Genomic DNA, 22043 nt, shown 5'->3' with positions numbered 1-22043 from the left:
CTATAAATAAAGGCATCATCTCACCTTTCATCTGGAAAATACAGGAGCCAGCACTCCTACTTAGAAATCATAAAAAGCAGTTGTCATGAAAAGCAGTTACTTACAACATGTTGCTGTGCAACAGACAAGTATGTCAATGTGCCTTACAAATAAAAAGGGAATATGTATTCCAGCTGTTAAATAATGTATAAAAATATATGATACTCTAAGACAGCAGGTTTAAAAGACCAAAGAAACACACAGATATTCTTGGACCCTTTGTAGAAGGGCATGTGACTATGTAGAAGTGTTCTCCTCACTTCAAATGCCTCAGTTCTGATGACCTCCATATCTAGTCAACTCATGTTTGATGCAGAGAAATAGCTACTTGCAGGCCACAGAAATATAAATTAAATTGAAACAACAGGACCTATTTCTTTACACTTACTATATAGAAAACCTGCATTATAACACTTCGGGTATTTGAGGCTCCACCAGGGCTGTGAGGATACAATGACAGATACAGTGCACAATCTATGGAAGAGCCAGGTCCCTCTGGAGTGCAATTTGCACTGACATACACTAAGTCAAAACATTCCTCTGCCTAACAAGAACCGTGTGGATCACGCTGCAACAGAGCTGGGTCTGGAACAGTATAAGTGACTGGACAAAGTCAGCTTCAAAATTCTCCTAAGAGAATGATAGACCAACACAATTAAAGTATGTAAAACCAAAGCTAATAGAACTCAAAGTAATATGAACCTTTAAAATCAAATTAATAAAAGCAGAGGTTAATAGGTTATGTCACTTTGGTACTAAAATTGTCCTTAATCAACACAGCACAATACCACAAGAGGATGTAGAAGACCCTAATTTCAGCAGTTATATTTAGATAGGAAGGAGGAAAAGATAAAAGGAAATATTAATTTCATACACAGCACTGCAAAGACCACACTGGAACTTGTTGAACTTTGGGGTTTTCCAAGTAAATGAAAGAAAATCCCAACAAAAACAAACACCATCAAAAACCTAAAGATCAAAACAATATATCCTATTACAAGCCTGGCAAATAGACTTAAGTCATGGAATCACAGAATCATGGAGTCATAGAATCGTTTGTGTCGGACAGGACCTTAAAGACCATCTAGCTCCAACCCTCCTGCCATAGGCAGTGACATCTTCCACTAGACCAGGTTGCTCCAAGCCCCATCCATCCTGGCCTTGAACACTGTCAGGTATGCGGCAGCCACAACTTCTCTGGGCAGCCTGTTCTAGTGTCTCACCACCCTGACAGTAAAGATTTTCTTCCTAATATCTAATGTAAATCTACCCTATTTCAGCTTAAAGTCCCTGTCCTGTCCCTACCTGCCGTTGTAAAAAGTCCCTCTCCAGCTTTCTTGTAGGCCTCTTTTAGGTACTGGAAGGTTTCCTCAAAGCCTCTTCTCCAGGCTAAACAAATCAAATTAAAGCTTCAAATAAGATACCAATATGAAGCATCCTTTAACTATAGACGATAAAACTTATTTTTACATTTGACATCCAAGGCTGGGTTTATACATCAAAGATGGCTCAAGAAGCCTCTTTCTCTCTTTGACCTGAAGACATCTTAAAACATATACCTGTTAATAAACCCCCAACAGCAGACAACTTTGAAACATTAAGGATGGAGAAAAGACAATACTCATGAGCTGTTCCATCCGCATTTATTAATTCAACAATATTTTATTTGGGCAGACCACAGAGTCTATCCCTGCAAACTCACAGCTCCCCCAAAGCAAAGGAGAACAACCTGCCATAGGCAACAGGCATTGCTCAGGGAACTGAGTGAGCAGACAAACCTTACAAAGTATCTTACAACTTAAACAGGCTAGATCTAATGTAGGATATTCAGCTTCTGGCCCAGCATACTCTGAACTGAGAGGGCTTGGGCTACGTATAATCCCATTTGAAAATACGTACCCTTGGTTACATTATGTGATTTTGAACTGTACTGTTCCAACTAGACTAGGTACAAAGATGACACAACAATAAGCATCTTCTCTGCCTGTGTCCCTCCTAGTCCTGTCCTTTGGAAGAACAAAGCCATTGCTAGCTTCTCTAACGGACCCCAAGGGCCCAGGGTGACATGCAATTGCCCTTCCTAGCACCATCCTTGTAGCTCAGAAGTTGGAAGAAAAAGCTAGAACTAGGTATTTATTACAAGTGATGTGTCACTGCCCACACTTTGTTGAGGGAAAAGTGTCAGAACCATCCTAAACACTATAAATGGGCTATCTATCCTGTAAAAAGAACTGGATATTTTATGACTGTAGTTAACATGCATCTTTTTCTGTTCAGCACCTTACATCCCACAGTCTGTCCCAAGTTCAAAATGCAGTGTATTTTATACAGTCTCAAGCACCTCTCCCCCCATTCATTACCTCAGAGGGGGAACGGCAGCAGGAGATAGCCTTCCTACAGAATACAGCTACTTCTCTACCTAGGCCATTGCAAGCACTGTATGTCATCCACAGAATTCGATATACATGCACAATTGCAGTGTAAAACACTGCTGTCAATGTAGAGACCGTCTATATGAATTGGGGTCCAGCAATACTATAGCAGGTAAATTCATCTGACTGTATTTTGAGAGACTGGTTAAATATTATACCACGCAAACCAGAACTGAGCAAACTCCATTTACTGTATCGGTGGACCGTATTTCACTTTAAAAGCATGTCTCTTGTATTTGTCCTCCTGCCAGACCCTTAGGATGAGCTGTGACTTTCAAGACAGCAGTCCACAGACAAACATACCTTCAAGCTTAAATTTCACAGGGGATAGTGAGTCTGGAATTTGCTTTTCCTCTTAGGCCAGGATGACACAATTTCCTTTTAACTCTGCTGCTGTTGCTTCCTTCTTGTTAGGCAAGAACTATTCCACTCCATGCCAAGATTTCCTCCATCTCAGGTAAGCTAACCACTGAGCTGGATTCACTCTTTTAAGTTTTCAGAAACTGAATTTTTTTTTTCTTTAATGAAACAAACAACAGCGTGTAGCTGATTTTTGAAGATTAAATATTTCCCCCTTGATGAAGTCTAAATCATACACCAATCAATATAGACACAAACAGTAAGACTACGTAAGAAAACAAGCAGCACGAAAATGGTGTTCCTTGAGCTTAAACTTCCTCTTTTTAACGATCACTAATAGAATGTTTCTGAAATGGAATAAAATGTACAAAATCTAGTGAAAAACTGTGTAATTGTTACCAAAAATACCAACCAGATGAAAAAAATCCAAACACTTATTTCAGCAGATTTTGGTTTTACTACTAACTGCTACACTCAAGACTCATAAATGGGTTACACTGATCAATATTTTCAGAGAACTTCATGAGATGCAAACTGTAAAAAAACCCCAAACTCATTAAGACAAAAAGCAGAAACAGAAGTAACTAGGGCCCCACTAATCCAGATTCAGCTACTTCTTATACCTTCTGCCATCAAGCAAGATGGTTAAGTTGCTTGCTAGGATTTTTGCATTCTATGACTGACTGCCTTTGCTGTTTTGTTATCTGTTTATTTTTCCTCCATTTTTCTGCAATCTCAGTAATCTGCAGTAGCTCTCTCAATCATTGTGGATGGTTTTGCTCTGCTGAATTTTAGAATCCAAATATAAAAATGTATATATATTTTCTACAATACAGCCCTTATACCACAAGCCACTTAAACTAGAAGCAGGCTACTTCATAGAAAACCCAATATATATCACACCAGAAACAGAATTATAAACACATATGCATGCATATGCCATCCCAGCTATGCGAGAGAGACAGAAATGTAGCAGCAGAATAATTCCCCTATAAGTTTAGGCACCCACAAATCTAAACCAAACAGCTCTCCACTCTTCAAAGATGCATTCTTTCATTCCTGAAATGTTAGTGCTGTTTTCCAAGGGACTACTTAAGCTCTTTAAGGATTTGTACTTTCACTGTGCTCTCCCATTGAGCTGAAAGCCCTCTTTGGCCCTGAAGAGTCACCTGCTCATCTCCCAAAATCTTAAGCCCACTTTTTAAGGGAGATTTACATAGCATATTGTTGGGAGATGCACCTATCGAACATACTGCTCTGACTCTTGCACTGCCGAGCTCATCCCATTGGAGAGCTTAGGCCACCTTGCATGTACTAAGAGCAAACGGCAAGCACATCTAGTGCCTTGCTGCAACTCACTGCCTATCGCATCAGAAAAGGTACAGGAAAAAAGCAGACTCAAATCAACATGTGGGAAGCATCAGAAACTATCACTCCATACTGAAGCTCCTGTGGGCAGAGACAGAAGATGTTACTGCTCCCTGTTTCCTCTCTCAGCAGGCTCTTCAACAGTACAACTGCATTTTTTATCCAGTTGAGACTAAGGAATAACAACATCATTCACGGAAATAAACAGGTGGAAGGTGAAAACCTACCAACATAATTCCTCTCTTTCTTGCAGCATACATCTCCAGTAGTAAACTGGAGGAATAAGTAAGGGAATCTAAATCACATTATTATATCTAAACTACATGATATTGGACCTTCCCATACATGTGCTTCTCTTTCCCAAGCAAGAACAGAGATACCAAATATTCTACTGAGGCCCCAGAGAATCCAGGAAAGGTAAAATATCCTAAATAATAAAGTTTAGGTAAAATTCACAGGACATGTAGAAGATACTGTAAAAGTAAGTAGCCCACCCTTCTCACTAGTTCTGGCAAAAGGAATATTGAATGATATTTGCGCACAACCATGGTGGAAATAGTGGGCAAAAAGAGGAATTTTCTGACCAAAATGGCACATCTGAGGGAAATAAAAAGGTGAAGCAAGAACCAATCAGAGCCCATATGTGTTGATGGAGAACTGCCTCTGTTCAGCTAGAGTTCAGTGTGTCACTGTAGAAGATACATTTCTCTAAATATCATTCAGAAGATTTCCACTTTAGTTTTTAAGCAGGGAAAGAATGAAACCCTAGTGCCCTGGGATATGATTCAGTGAGCATCTTCAGCTGTCAGAAGTACAAACTGCTGTGGAAAGAGGCAGCTGTCTCCCAGTCTGGCTTACTACACAAGCCTGGATGGTGCTGCAGGTGGGAAACCCCATGGGACCACCCCTTCTGATGACACCTCCACTCTGGCTAGCTTAACCTGCTCAAGCTGCAGGTTGGGAAAGGTAATTCTAAAACACATCAGTTCAGGAGCCCTGCCCTACACTACCAGTTCACACATTTTTCAGTATTCCAAGTTCTCACTTCCTCAAGGCAATTAAGTCCCATTAACAGCCTGATGTCACAAGGGGAACAAGAAAAAAGGATGCAGCGGGTCAATTAGTGTTGCGCAGCTAATGGACAACAGCTCACTAAAAGCTGTTTTAAACCGCTTTTGCAAGTCTGAGCTGAAAACATGTGGTAAACCAGGTCATAACCATACGCTTCTCACAGACACTGGCTGGTCTGTCCTCCAAACGCTTGCCTTCTTATGTCTTTGTGTGTTTTAGTTCTGAGACAAAGTGTTATCTGCTAAATATCTAAAATGATAAACACATCAGGGAAGGAGGACTGCGCATGACTTAAGAACTCAACATTTTACATTATACTCAGTTTCTTTTCTAAGGTATGGCTAAATTCTCTTCCTTATTCTTTTCTGCCAGAATCCATTACATTTAGTTGTAACTTTGTATAAATAAAATCAAATGATGGGAAATATAAACTTAGGTTATTTGGTAAGCTAGTTACATATGCCTCCCTAGAACAGCACTGAAACCTGCCTAGAAGATTTATTTATTGCTTTTTCTCTACTAAGCATTGAAATGACATAACCAGAACTGAAGTTCTTGGACACTGTCCATTTCCCATACAAACTATATCACCCACACAGATGATTTCTGCTACATAATGAAAGAAATAAAGAGCAAAAAAGCAAGGGCACTCACACCAGGGATATTTTTTCTGTGACCTACCTACAAGTTACAGCCTGAAGTCGTATCTTCAACTCTGATTAATTCCGATGTACTCTCTAGGCTGAAGGCTGATCATGTAATTTAATTTGATTTTTGGTGGTAGAAAATTCAAGGTAGGATTACCAGAGCAAAAACAATTCAGAGAATTCTGTGAAACAAAGCATTCTGTCTCTGTACTGCCTGTTCAAAGTTTATCCTAAATATATCTATCTGTATCCTCGCTTTTCATATCTAGAGGAGAGTCTTTTAGAAAAATGTCCAACTTGCTTTTAAGAGGCTTAATAGCACAAAGTGCAATGAAGGAAAAAAACTATGAAACCTACTTTTTGTTCTGCTGTCCACTTCTATTTTTGTTGGCTCCTGAGTTGCTGTGGCTGGAGGTAATTTCTTCCCAACACTCTGAAAAAAAATAATTATGCTCCTTTAAAACTTGCAGTTTTAGTTAAAAGTTGGACAACATAAAAAGTTGTAACAGAAATACAAAATATAGGAGTAAAAAAAGGACAGTAAAGAAACAGAGGTAAACTGTACTTAGGTTGGGGTGGTGGTGGTGGTGTTAGTTTTTGGGGATTTTCTAAATGATAAATAATTCATTATAATGTGATTCTCAAATTTTCCTTTAAAAAATTTTTACTAACATTTTTAAACAATAACCCTTTAACACAGTTTCAGGGAAGACTCACAGAAGTTTAAGTAGTGGACTGAATATAGGATGAAATTACTTAAGTAAAGGTGCTATTCAGTACCAAAAGTGAAGCAGGAAGAAGGGCATATAGGGGAAAAGCCCTTGACTTCAGTCCATACAAGGAGTATTCATTCCATTCATTCTAGATTGAGTGTGATTTTCAAGTTGACAGCATCTCTTTAAATGGCTTGAATTTTTATTTATTTTGAGAAAAAACAACTGATTTACAGAGGACTCCTACAACAAGCAATAATCAACCTCAGACAGGTAAACTGAAAGAACAGTAAAGAAACAAAAATAAAACAACAAAATAAAAGAGACAAAATGCCCGCAACAAGATAAAATTGGTGATATTCATTCTTATATATCTTCATCAATTACTATATTCATGCTACGGTCTCTTCCACTCAGCTTTTCTGCCTAGCAAGAAAGCTGTCAAGCAGCACACTTCCCTCTGCCTTGTGTATCTCTAGTCTTGTGCTTCAGAGATACTCTTAAAGAGTACTGTTTCAGTTTCCCTCTATCCTCCTCCAATATGCTGATTACCACAAATCTAATTTCCAGATGGTGGCAGTCAGTCAGGCACCCAGCACACAACAGAACATATCAACAAAACAGGCCAAATCTTGATCCCACTATTTCTGCAAGGTGAGTATAATTAGATTATTTAGCTGTTAGACACAACCCTCCCTAACTGCCTGACAAGTGAATCCTAAAGGTGAAAGAGAATGAAGTGCCCTCTTAATACAGAAACAGCTGATAAAAGCATTGAATAATGACCATGATTTGGTGTACAGATATTCAGAGGGATGAGGCAGATTTAGCAGTAACATGCAAGTATTAATGCTTGGGTTTATGAAGTCAAGGGAAGGATAGTCTAGCATTAAATAACAGCTTCTATTAGCAGAAGAGGCCTTGATTGGCAGTTTGGTACACTGTAAATCCCTATCACTGCAGACCAGTTTCCTCTGATACTGAATTAACAGTGATTACAGAAGTGGTTGAGGTGGCACACAAAGTCACATGGATGGGGTCACAGTACAATCTAAACAGTCTCACTTCCTTTCATTTATGTATTTTGGCTCAACTGCAGTCTCTAACAACACAGAACAACATATGAGAAGCACAGCAAGTAATGGGCAGTATACTAATGAGTTTTTCTCACTTGAGGGCATTACGGCCCTTCCCTACAACTATTCAACCTTCAGAAGAGGAATAAAAATAGACCTGTGATCAGGTTTCCTCCTTCGGGGATATTTTAAAATTGTATTTCAGGATTTTCTGTTGTTGTTTAGTCTTGCGTCTCTAGAAGACTTCATCTGACAATTCCAACTGAATTGTCACTTGTGCACCAGCTAGGTTCATACAGAAGATTTTGTAATACTTCTTTGCACTAAAGGAACGTGCTCATCCTCTGACTCTCCTTTACAAATATAGGCTTCTCAAAGCAACAGCTTATTTACTCAGAAATAAGAAAAAAAAATTTACTTGGCATCAGCATTTATTCTGCAAAGTGTACTGAGCTCTTTATCCTAGGTAAAATATTTTGGCACTGCTACTTGAAATATAACTCCTGGAGAAGAGAAGGCTGCATGGAGACCTCATAGCAGCCTGCCAGTAACTGAAGGGGGCCTACAAGGATGCTGGGGAGGGACTATTCATTAGGGATTGTAGTGATAGGACAAGTGGTAATGGGTTCAAACTGAAACAGGGGAAGTTTGGATTGGATATAAGGAGGAAATGCATTACTGTTAGGGTGGTGAGGCACTGGAATGGGTTGCCCAAGGATGTTGTGAATGCTCCATCCCTGGAGGCGTTCAAGGCCAGGTTGGATGAGGCCTTGGGTGATATGGTTTAGTGGGAGGTGTCCCTGCCCATGGCAGGGGGGTTGGAGCTAGGTGATCTTAAGGTCCTTTCCAACCCTAACTATTCTATGATTCTAAGATATTCTTAAGGAATACATCAGACATTAAATAATTCATAAAAATGGGCTGTATGAGCTGAAAACACTAATGTTTTTAAGCTTAACATTGTCAGTGTGAATAGTGAAAATATAACAATATGCACTGATGTTTATACAGGAGAGGAAAAGGCAGTTATGTACCTTGAGAACTTGCAGAATTTCAGAAAACCTCAATGAGGTCAGGGGAAAAAATATGCCATGTTTCTTTGATCAAAATACTTCCTTTTAACATTCAACTAGTATTTTTGAATGCTATTTATATGCATGAGAAATTTTTTCCCCGTAGGTTTACATTCAAATCCAAGGCCACTATTAGTGGCGATATAAAAGCTATATTCTTCAATGCATTTTTGAGAGTCCATTTTGTAAATGAGAACATTTTTTCACAAAGAAGTATAAATGGTCACTAGATCCACCGGTCATCCAAATCTGGATGACCAACAGCATAAACAGTCTTCTCACTGACTATGTATAATGATGCTGTTGTGAGGGGGAAACCAAAATTTATTTTGTTTTTCTAATATGCTTCAAGTGCCTAAAGAACATCAGTAAGTCCTTAATGCATCCTATCTAGTCTACCTTAAATTCAAAAAAATCTAAAAAGCCCAAATATATAAGCACCAAAAACTTCCAGATGTCAAAATGCCCTTATTCTGTCAAAGACAAAATAAGAGAAATGTTCAGGATTTCAGTTTTTCCCATGATATTAACATTCAACTCCACATAAAGTACTTTCTCTGACAACATGATCAGCTATTGCTATCCTGGGGTTTCCCAAAAGGACAGAGTTAACACTTTTCCTAAAGGGTCACCATAGGGCACTTCAAGGAGGGTAATGGGAATTTTAAGAAATCTTTATAAAGAAAACAAAAATTCTTTAGGGAAAGTGTCTGCCTGCATATTCAATTGTCTCAGTCGTCTCAAATAGCTTCTTCCTCTGTATCTACTTTCTACCCACCTGTGCTTTGGTAGAAATACCATTCATATGCTCCTGAACGACAATTATTATTATTTTTTAATACCAACTAGATAGGTACATCTGCCCAATGCATGCCTGGCTAATATAGAGAGCTCCAGTTGCCCAAGCTACATACATTTCTACTGACATCATCTGGGAGGACATTCCCGCCACAGCGCAGGGTAATTTCCTTAAAACTAGGTTAGGTTAATGAATGGGACAGGAAACAAGTGTTCATCAAGCCCTCAATTACAACCAGACTGTTGCGAGCATAGGCAAGCAAAATCCTTCTTATTTTCCTGCTCCTAGTTTACTCTGAGTATGAGCACAGAGACAGGATGTCTCATAATTGGTGTCTCATGAGTGTCTCTAATTCACTTGCTGTGAGCAAGAGAGAGGGAACAGCACGATCATTGCCCAGGCCCACCCACCAAAGGTGGCCACATCCCCACAAAGCCACTCTTGGCCATGGATTCTTGCCACCATTCCTCCCCTGCGCCACGACAAAAGTGCATCTGCAAGGGAGTGGAGGGAAGTGATCCATGTTAAAAGGTAATGAAGGAGGGAAGGAAGAACAAAAGAGAGTTTTAGAGTTATCTGCCTCACTAAACAGCTGCACAAACATTTGGGCAGAACTGAGGCAGGAAAATTTATGGTTGTAGGGCTTAGGTGCAACTGTAGGTTGCAGTGCTCATTTATACCAGCTTAAGTTCATTGGGAAAGCATGGTGAGCATGTCACAGTGTGCTTTAATAATTCCTGGTGCCAGCATGTCACATTTTGACCCTTCTCAGGGCAAGGCTGCAGTAGTGCTGGCCTTTATATCATTCAAAAGATGAAATATGACCAACACTCAAGTACTCAGCTCTACATACCAGATGATACTTCCATAAAGAATGGGCACTCTGACCACAGGATCAGATGTGGCACACACCCACAGAACTTTTGTAATGGGATGTTTATGTGGCAAATATTTCACAGAATGCAGAGAACAAAGCAATTAAAATATTTTTAAATCTCATCTTAAAGTTCCTTTGCACATAGTTGAGCTATATTACTTTCTACTGGACAATCTGAAAATAACACATTTTCACATTTAGTCCATATACCAGCAGACTTACATGTAGTTTTTCCAACTAATGTCTATACTAGCTGACTTTTGACTTGGATGAACACAGGCTTTCTGAATTACAGCATATCTTAGCAAACAAATATTTTTTACTTTTGAAAAAGGTTTTACCTGTGAAAGATTTCACCCTTGCACAGTAAGATTGCAAAACCCCGTACTTAGGTGCTGTGAAAGGCATATGAACACTGGCCAACAAAATCAACAGATCTCTAAATAAAAGACGTCCCTCCAAATAACATCCTGCTCTTAGAAAGCAAAAGAGCAAAACCTTCATCCTGTTCGAGCTCCTTGAAAAGTGACATAATTTCAGCCATCAGCATGATTCTGACCACAGTTATCAACTTTGGACAAAGGAGACAAGTTTTCTGAAGTGAACAGTGAAGAGGTGGAGGCTCTGTAACTGTTCGTGAACATCAGTCCTCCAGGAACTGGCTACTGTGCCAGTATTGCCTTAGAGGAAAGTAACATTCAACTAGTCAAGAAGTATATTCTGTTTGCATGTTAAAAGCTTTTGAATTAGAATGCATATGCAGAAAAACTACAGATATCTGGGGGAAGAAGGTTTTCTAGTGTTCACAAAGAAATGGATAAAATTTTACCAAATACAAAAGTTACTTCTTAAATGCAGAAGAAAAAATAAAAGGGGAACAAAAATAGCATGTCACTCTAACTCCTACTACAATACTCTAATTCTCATTCCAGAGAATAGTAAACATGTTGTGATCACATTACACCACACTCAGTTCACTTGGTGCCCTAGAAATAGAGTACTGAGTGTCAAGAACATCTTACAACTACTGTATCTATCATCCACTGTCATGGCACTGGAATCCAAGCAGGCAGGCAAGCCAGCAAGTAAACAAAGTAAAGTAAATAGCACAGAAGTTCTCAAACAAGGGAAATCTTAGAACAAAACATGATTTTGATAGGACTTTGTTTTCTGATTCATCACCAATGATCATTCTTCTGATGTTTTTACAGTTAATAAAACCTGCAAAACTACCTCTTCTCATTAGTTAAACTGCTTAGACTATATCAAGCCTAAGAACAAATGTTTTGAATACTTAAGAAACAGTCACATTTGCTTTAATTAAAAACTATTTTATTTTTAAAAATAACTGTAACTTCTGAAATATTTAATGATGTTACTAGTGCTTCACTTAACTATACCAAAAAGTATTCGGAAATGAAAGAAAATCACTTACCAGTCTAGACAAGGAATGTTTTATGGGGTTCTGAATGTTCATGGCAAAATAAAGACAAAATGCCAAGCCTGGAGTACCTCTGGCATACTTCTATCTATCTATCTATCTATCTATCTATCTATCTATCTATCTATCTCTATAGATCTACCAATAAATTTATCTAATCCATACCTGCTGGTGTTAGAGCAATACAATGCTGTCTCTATGCCAATCCAGTATGTCTTCTTCTATTTTTCATGGCCAATTCACAGCAATTTTCATTAAAAGACACAAACAAAAAAGTTGCTGGCCCCGGCTCCTTAAGAAGACTGAAATTGTCACCTGAGCGCACACTAACATCTAAACATGAGATTAAAAAGAGTTTATTGATCATCTTTTTATAGAAAACATTGACTTGGTAAGTAACTGATTAAAATACAGGAAACAAAAGATAGGATTTCATTGAGGTGACCAGTGGCGTCCCTCAGGGATCTTGAAAAAAACTCTTGTTTTCTACACATTCAGAGATAATCCAGAAAAGGGGAAAGACAGCAACTCAGTTCAGATAAAAGTAAAATTACACAGTTGGAGAAAAAACACTATCTTTAGACAGAAATTATGGGCTTTGAAACATACTTTGGAAAGCAATAGAGAGCAATGGAAAGCACTATCAAAATGGTTTATAAATACATTCAACATGTAGATCATTGTGTGCGGTCCTCACCTCCTTTCCCCCTCACACATAACCCACCTCAGTCCCTAAAGGAACTGGAAAAGACAGAAAGGCACCAAGAATGATCAGACCTATGGAACAGATTTCTCACTCTGGAAAGATAAGATTCACACAGGTGATTTAACAGAAATCTATAAAAACCAGGAGAGGCTCTGAGAAGGTAGTTAGGGAGGACTCATTATCTCCTCCTGTAATAAAAATTAAAGGCTAACAGATGAAATTAGCAGGTACCATATTCAAAACAAAGGGAGGTTAACTCCTTCCCACAATGTGTGATCCCACTGAGTGGAACATTTTCACAAGAGTTACAGATGCTAACGTGTTACATGCAGTGGAAATGTGACTACTTGATGAGGAAAATCCGTTATGGTTATTAAACACGAAGTTCAAAATTACTAGAGGCTGTGAAGACCCAATGCAGAAATTTCTCTGTATGTTTACCCTGTTCCCACACTCTTCCAGTAATGACCTCTGTTTGCAAGCACTGTACCAGCTCAGACACAGTTCTGATCTGAGTTACAGATGTCTCGGGATCTTTCCAGTTTCCTGGAAATCTCATTCTTTTAACACATGGAAATGGAATATTAGACATAGAACACTTTGCAAAGTACATTTAAATAAACCAAGGTGATATAAACTCAAAGTGTTAACACAAGGGAAACTTCAAAGGATTACTCCAATTCCTTTTTCCTCCCAAACATTATCAAACAAACCAAGTTTTTCAGTTACAAAGAAAGCAAAACCATAGGGAGAACAAAAATACACAGAGAAGATAATAGGAAAAGTCTTCAAAATTATAAAGCACTAAGTCTTACAGGTTAATTTAAATCCTCTGATTTGTAGGCCACTACAGAAATTTTCATGGAGAAATTTCAGAGCTAAAAATATTTTATGGCATACACAAGTCTGCTTTCCTGGGCCATCTTCTGTAGCTCCCAAGGAAGCAGAGAAAACCACAATAAGTCTATAAGATTATAAAAAGCAAACAGTGGATTGACAGTCAGCTATTGCAATGAAAAAGACAAATCTACAGTACAGAAAGATATATTTGCATTTCCTGTCCAGACATCGCAAGCGTTTTCTGACCTGTGAGGTGGACTATATCTACCACAACACTATCAGTGAAGTTCTCATAACAACTTACCAACCTCCTGAATAAATTCAACTCTGTTAAGCAGTCTGAAAAGGCTTAACTGTCTCTGCCTTTCTCTGAAAAAGTGCTACAGATTTAAGATGTCTTCAGATGCACAATATTTCAGTATTTCAGTGTATGAATACACACTGCGCCCTCAGTGATGATATTGATATTTATGCTGAGCTGCAACTGTTTATATCCTCCACATTCATGTAATTTATATTTTTGCATTAAAAGGAGAATCTCAAATCTTCGTAGTGGGCAAAACATCTAATTAGAGAGACTTTTTCACAGATTCCTAACTTCCCATTTACAACAATAAAACATCTCTTCAGCGATTTCAGAAGGGCTTAAATGGAAAATTACTTTAGTTCTTGTTTCCAGCTGTTGAGCTCCATTAGAAATGACCTGAGCCAGCATCAAATGTCCCATTCAGCTATCCAAGCACTAAAACTACCAGGTGTTTAGCAGACCACCAGCAGTCTACAAACCACAGATGAAGAATATCTTTATTAGCATTATGTAAGTCATCAGAGAAATATGTACTATCTCAAATAACATTCAAAGAAATAAGTAGATAAAATATGCAATGCAAAGTCTTGGTTTTAACTTTGTGGCTGGAAAAAGGGATAGGAACAAAAGCATGAACAGAGAAACATCATTTTCATTGAAACTCTAGGTAGCTTGGAAAGCAGAATAGTGCACATTTTGCCTTCTACATCACTGTTCTCCACAGTTAAATGTGTTTTACCAGCAGGTGACTTCAGACTCTAAAGCTGTTGTGAATTTATATTTTGACAAGTTCTTAATATTTCAATTTATGGGCAGGGAGGGGAGTGGAGAGGCTTTTTTCTATCAATACATTGTGGGAGACAGGAGAGAAACCTGTGTGGCTTAACTTGCACACTTTATAACATCTGTATTTCTGTAAAATTTGGAATCCTGACATTTGATGCTGTTGGGGTGTCAATTTCAAACCATTAATGAACTAAAAATCTGCCTTCCTAAAAGGTTAATTGTGATAAAGTGAATGTAAGACTTTAGATTTGGTAGATGCTGCGGAAACATATCAGAGCAAGACATATAAGAATTGCTGATGAGTAAAAACACTTTACCAAATGAAATTAACAAAAAAAACACAAAGAAGCAAATACAGAATGAAACTCACACAGCACACTCCCAACTGCCTCATCTCGAAGCACTGAATGCACGCACATCAAAATAAGCTGTATTAACCAGCTCATTTTCTTTCCTCCTCAAGCTGCACTTTCACAATGCTAGCAGGTACTTTTGTAACGACAGTAAACATTTTTTTTTGAGCCGATTAGTCTCCTTATTTGCTGCTGCATTTGTTTTCCATGTTCCTGTTTTACTGACTGTGGCTCACACAAATGGAAAGGATCGTGTCACCTTACACCCCTCACCAGAAATTTTGTCATTTGGAGGTTGCAATTCAGAATTAATTTCTGTCTCCTCCAGGAGAAATCCTGCAGTCAGTCTGCACTGAGTGAATGAAATTCCTTCTTACTCTCCCAGAACTGTGCCTATCTAGATTGTTGTTGGTAACTAGCATGATCCAGCTTGTATCATCCAGCTTAGAAAATGCTCTTATGAAACCTCCTTCCTCTACAAAAATTAATGAATGAATAACTCATAATATTATTCAAATGTTCAAAATAATAACTAAGAAACAACTGCTACACGGATCTTCAGGTCCTTCTGCAGCAGTAAGGAAAGCAGTGAAGCTACTTTCATTTCCCTTTCAAACAAACAAACAAACAAACAATCTAGGAAAACAATTAGCAGGGAATCCTTTTTAAAGTGACAACACCACTTCTTTGCTCTTTTGTGAAAGTTATGCTGACAACAAACTGCAAAGTAGCTGTTCAATTATCTTTTTCAAATTCAATGATTAAAACAAATACTGCATGATACTATACTATCATGCAGATAATCTCAGACTTAGTGCAAATATTTCTTCCCTTTTGGCACTGTATTTCTTCTCTCCTCATATTATCTTTAATTTTCATTTTTAGTGTTCCACCCTCCAAGGGAAAACTGCAGAGCAACAAGTGACAAAGCAAAATGCATTAGCATCTCCATCCACTTCTCTTTCAACTGACTGGAATCTCATCTCTTTCCCTTTGAATGAAGCTCCAAAATTCAAAACACAAATGGAAAATGACTAATATTATGTATTTCAGCTTTTCTTTTCAGTGAGTGCTTCAGGTACAGAGACTGCTGCAAAGGACACTGTCAACTGTACAAATGGAGGTCTACTGCTCTCTGCGTGGCCAGTGTGTGGCTAATAGCCCAGTGCCCAACAGAAAGCTGTCATCAGGAGCCCCTACTTGGGTACCTGTTGCTGTTGCATCAGGACTTCCTCCCCAGGAGCTGAGTCTGCTCTCCCTGCTCCTTGGATTTTATTGGGAAGTTTTTACAACACACTTAGTCAACTAACTGTAATAATATATGCTCATGTCCCTAGTATTTAAGAACTATTTTAGAAATAAGAAATGCCACTGACCTTCCATAAAAACACAAATAACAAGGAGTCAATCAGGCATCTTAGAAATTGGCCTACAGAGGTTTTTATCCCACTGACTGCCTGGCTGGTCTATGATCCTCTTTCTTTTCTTCCTTCCTTTTTTCTTTCCTTTTTTTTAAGGCAGAAAAATAGAAAGACACATGGCACATTTTAAGAGAAAAAGCAACTAAGAAAATTTGTAGATTCATTTCTTCACACATCTTACTGACTTTTGCTGTGAAAAGACAGAGTTGAAAGAAGTTTATATTTTTCTACTAAAAGACCCTGAAGTATCTCCAAAACATTAAACAGTTTACTTGGTATCTCTCCATTCAGCTCTCTATAAAATTTTACAAGTATCAGTTGACTCCAGTTTTCCTTGCTTTTTCTTGAAGGAAATGATAATATCTACTTAGATTTTACTATCCTACTACAATTTTCTCCAAAACCCATTTGTATCAATTTTCCTCATTTATACAAAAGAATCCACATGTCACTTCACACAAAAGAGGAACTAGTAAAGCTCCTCCTCTTTTTTCTGCCAAAAAGAGAAGTGCAGTTTTATTTATGCATTTTGGGAAGGAAAAAAAGGAGGGGGGTGTGGTGTGTGAATTTTTGTTTATTAAGCAAACATTTGAAAGAGCAACACATCCTAAATACTGTACAACTAGTCTTGCTTAACTGCAAAGTTATAGTATTCTTTGGAATAAGAAATTAGAAATAAAATCATATAGAAATAACATCTGTGCAAGTTTAATGGCCAAACAGTCTGAAAGGAAAAAAAGCTAAACACAGCCAGGACAGAATATGCTTTCACACAAAAGTAACCCCCATTCTAACACAGTCCTCTACAGCAGAAATGGACTTCAGGACCCCCAGCACTCTCCTTCTTCTCTTTTTACCTACCCAGTGTCTACAAAGTGTGCAGAAGAACCAAAGAACCCTGCAGTTGAATCCTGCACTCTGCAGAATACATGTTACAATACAGTTTCAAACAGCCACAACAAAAAACCCCAGCTAATTGTAAAAGAAATACCTCCTCTGCCATTGCGAAGCCAAGCTGCCTTCCAGCAGCTCAAAGTGTCCAAGACGAGCCCTGGAGTCCTGCCCCTTCCTTGCAATGAGCTCAGCTCAACGAGAGCAGGAGCCCAGCCCTGACACTGACTCACGTTCCAGGCCATCCCTGGGAAACAAAGGTTCCATTTGTTTATTTCACAGGAAATCTGGAGCTTTTCCTACCTCTGCTCACTCGCAGTGTGGAGTTTCCTCTCCCTTCCCAAGCCAGCCTAATCTCTCCTGGCTTCTTGAGACCAGCAGCTATGAAAGGCAATGTGACTGAGGATGTACAGATTTTTTGTGAACAGCCCAGGCATAAAAATTATAGGAAAATGAGCTTTTGACAAATTCTGAGTGCATTGGTCTGTCTGCTAATAAAAATTAAAAAAAGCCAAAATGTCATGCCATTTATGCTTTTGTTTCAGATTTTCTTTTTAAAGAAGGATGATCAAAGAAACTGAACACCATTAAGATGAATGCTCTCTTCCATGAAACTCTTTATAAATTCTTAATACTGCCTCCTCATAAACATTCAACTTTAAAATGACTGAAAAAGGGCAGGGGAGGGAAACACACCATGGGCATCTCAGATAATGGGGAAGAAATTAAAGATTTATATTTAAGCAAGCCACAAGGTACTATACATTCTCACTCCCATTTGACCTTATATACTATTCAGTAAGCATTTACACACAAACACATCTACTGTGGACATACTTATGTGCACTCAACACACTCCCAGTACACGCGCAGCTCATTCTCTACAGAGGCATTCTCATAGGAATGCCAACGCAATTATGGGACAAGAAAAAAGCCTCTAAACACATACATTAAAAGGTAAAATAAACAAACAGTTGGTCCTGTCTGGTTTTAAGAACCAGTGTAAGGAAGGACATGATAAACTTCGCATGTAGATTTTAAAGGGGAGGACAATAAATTGTTCAACGTGGTTCCTACCAAAAATAAAATAAACAAGAAAAAAGTTATTTTGCAGAGCCAGGGTATTAAAATAAATTTTCTGCTGCAACAGTGAAATATGAGAACATAGGGAGGATACACAACTTTCTTTACTGGATGCTTTTTTAAAAACCACCCACCACCTGAGGATTATTTGTATATATTTGGTCCTAATCCAGTTAAGAGGCTTGGATTAGATATCTGTGAGCTCCCTTTCGGCCTTATACTGAAGGCAAATCAAAACTGATCTGAGTAGGACTATCACTGCAAGTACAATCTCCAGAAAAATATACCCAGATACTTTTAAAGAATGGAAATCAGCAAGAGATGATGGCTCACAGAAAAGGCTATATCCCTTGCAAGCAACACTCCTTGTCCCTGTGCCATGCTGCAGAACAGGTTCAGGAGTGATTCAGAACAGTGTCTCACGGCCTACTGAGACTGCAATCTCCTTCCTGAAGAATTCTGTTTACCAATCAGAAATTATTTTAAAGTTATAATACAATATGCCATTAGTTTCAGTTAGAGAAAACACACAATCCCTGGTATTTGTTTTAAAAAAAAAGAATAATCTGTAGCAATTCATGAGTATATAGAAGTATTACAATCAGGCATGACTTTTTAAAAATAGTCCTCAACTAGGGAAAATTTTAAAAAGGAAAAAGTCCACAAACTAATGAACCTAAACAGACAGCAAAAGATGAGTGTATAAATTTTACTTTGCACGTCATACTCATTTTGGTTTACATTCATCAATTTTTTAAAAGTTATTTATGTAGTTTCCAAAGTTGTGTTTTTTTTGTAGAACTGTATTTGTTCTTTTAATTTTCAAAGTTCATCTGTGCTAAGAATATAAAATGTCATTTCATTAGAATTTTTATAAAATTTTCAAAGTTAAAAAAACTAACAACTCAGATGCAGCAACTGAAAATCAGTTACATTATCCAACAAAATCCAAGTGGAGTAAGAAAAAAGAAACACTAAGAACAGTTTATAAAACTGTTTATTCCCAAAGCCTTGATCACATTAATTTAAATGTTTTATATCAATTTGTACCAATTATATTTTATTTAGCTAGATTTTATTGCTATTATTAGACATACTGTATCAATTTAATTTGGGAACCACTACTCTTGAAGCTTATCATATGGAAAAAAAAAGCTATCTCGCATGTCAATACTCTAACTTTCTGAAGCGTTTTCTCTGTAGAGATGTTGAAGTAGGAGACAAATCTTTCCTAGAAATTCAGTTTATGCCTCCATCAACTACTCTGGAACTCAGAAAATCAGCTTTATGTTAAACTATTAAAGCACAGCATTTGAGGTTTTTTAACCATTCTTTTAAAATGCTTGTTTGGGTATAAGTTTTGGTACTGGTATAGAGTCAACTGAAATTCAGAGATGTGCTATGATTAGCAAGCTACTGATCATAAGCTGATCCAGAGCAACTCAACATGGACACTTTTATTGTCTCCCTATTATGAAATAAAATTGCCTTAGCTTAAACCTACACCTGCTTTTCAGACTGAAGCATCCCAAGATTTCCTAATGAAAACCATGACTGAAAACCCAGGAGTATTCCCTTCCAGAGAGCACTCCTCCAGGAGAACCCATTCTGGCAAAAGCCCAGTGCTCTGCCCCAGGAGAACCAACCAGATTTTCCACATTGCTTTAAGGAGTAATTCCTGGTACTAAAAATACTTTTTACATTACTCTGCTTCTATTTTTAGATGTTCTTCAAGCAGCTCAAATCAGGAACATAAGTTGAAAATGTTTTCATGCACGTGCTTGATATATTTCTTTCACAAGGACAAATATTTTCTAGAGACCAACAATATGCAGATATTTGGGGTCTCCAACACAAGAGTGACATGGACCTACTTGAGTGAGTCCAGAGGACAGCTACAAAGATGATCAGAGGGCTGGAGCCCCTGTCCTTTGAAGACAGATTGAAAGAGTTGGGCTGGTTCAGCCTGGAGAAGGGAAGGCTCAGGGAAAACCTTAAAGCAGCTTCCAGTACCTAAAGGGGGCCTACAAGAAATCTGGAGGGGAATTTTTTACAAGGGCACCCAGGGATAGGACAAGGGGAGATTTAGATTAGACATTAGGAAGAAATTCTTTACAGTGAGGGTGGTGAGACATTGGAACAGGCTGACTGGAGAGGCTTGGATGCCCCATACCTGGCAGTGTTCAAGGCCAGGCTGGATGTGGGTTTGAGCAACCTGGTCTAGTGGAAGGTGAGGTTGGAACTAGATGGTCTTTAAGGTCCCTTCCAACCCAAACCATTCTATGATTCCATGAAAGTCTTGCGGCATGGACATTTATTAAAAATAAAAGCCTAAAAAAATGCCATGAGCAGCACAAACCACTGTGTGGTAACCTCCTTCACCAAAAACTGCTAATGCACACTGATGTGAAAGCTGAACCATGTCACCAATACCTGGACAACTCTGTTCAGGCGGCTTGAACATTTTACAAACCAAACTGAGAAAACATGAAAGCACAGATATCTAATAGCATAGCAGGGAAGGGCAGGAAGTATACAGGATATCAGGCCTTGCTCTTCGCTCATGTAGTGCAGTTAAGTGACTCAGCAGAGACTGATTTCTAGCCAAGGTTATTGAATTTGTTCCTCTCTTTAAGCTTAATTTTGCATTTCCCGCTCCATTCCCTTGGTACCAAGTCCTACTTTTGAGTCAGCCACCCCAAAAGGAGCATGCTGCTTTTCAGTTGTCTCTCATTTCATAACCTCACTATATTTCCACTACCCTCCCATCTTGTTCCTGTGAATTAGCTACTCCAGAAAGGGTAACAATCTTCCAAAGAATTTATTTATAATGTCTACACTGCCTCATATGCATCAGTCACCATTTGCAAACATGTGCTTTTTTTTTTGTATAATGAAAAAACCACATAAATCCTGCTTACCCACTCAACGAATGGAAAGTTAAACCAGTGAAGGAGCAAGCCCCCACTGCAGGCAGCTTTGCTGTCACATCAACTGCAGAGGGGGTCAGGGTCCTTCTTCCTCTGTAGCTTTTCTCACAAGATGGCACTAGAATAAATGGTGAGGGCAGGGATGCCAGACTCTGACAGATAGCACCTTCAAAACAAAACACAAATGCTGCTTGAACAGCAGAGTGCTTCCCCCTGTTCCTACATAGAATCTGACACACTGATGCTTGCCACGACTGCTGCTGCCATCACTGATGGCTGTCTCTGAATAAATGAATGCCAGAAATGTGTGCTTTCAAGTGCAAAGGGCTAAACACACTTGAAATATCGCATGATCTCTGCTGTGGCAGGCATTTTTAGTAGTGTTTGTATTCAGTGCCAGGTGGTTTTGCTCACATCCATTTTTTCGTTATCTCAGTATTCTGAACAGTGGCTCCAACAGTTCTGTTATAGCAGCAAGCACCTCCAAAGGCATCAGAGGAAAAGAGTAGCAGTGAGCCAGGAAACATAGAGGCAAGCACAGACTGATGCGTGGAGCCCCCCTACCCAGTGCTGGCCATGCACCATGGGTGCCGCTGGGCAGTGCTGGCAGAGCTTGGGCACATCATTAGCCAGAAGAAGCCTCCAACTTCCATCTCTCAAAAATTTCTTTTTAAATGACAATTGAAAATTCAGGGGGAAAATTGTTTTCTACAAGCAACCAGGCAGGAACTGACAGAACAGGTGTAGCAAAGATGTGACTGTCAGCACAACACATTTACCATGGTTTCTGGGTCCCTAGCTCACCAGCTTAAAATAGAAACTCAGACCTT

General features: G+C 38.6%; 1 protein-coding gene across 4 annotated transcripts in view; it reads right to left on the bottom strand.

Moving 5' to 3' along the window:
- Positions 1–22043, bottom strand: part of SH3KBP1 (SH3 domain containing kinase binding protein 1) — a 151875-nt gene that overhangs the window by 56535 nt on the left and 73297 nt on the right. For all 4 annotated transcript variants that reach the window (XM_080612499.1, XM_080612501.1, XM_080612500.1 and 1 more), the window contains one exon: positions 6275–6350. In XM_080612499.1, coding sequence (XP_080468625.1) covers positions 6275–6350 — 76 coding nt within the window. The remainder of the gene's footprint in view (positions 1–6274; positions 6351–22043) is intronic.

The sequence above is a fragment of the Psittacula echo genome (genome assembly GCF_963264785.1).
Source record: "Psittacula echo genome assembly, chromosome: 3".
Classification (NCBI taxonomy): domain Eukaryota; kingdom Metazoa; phylum Chordata; class Aves; order Psittaciformes; family Psittacidae; genus Psittacula; species Psittacula echo.
Note: the sequence above shows the minus strand (reverse complement) of the source record. Positions and strands in the feature narration are given on the sequence as shown.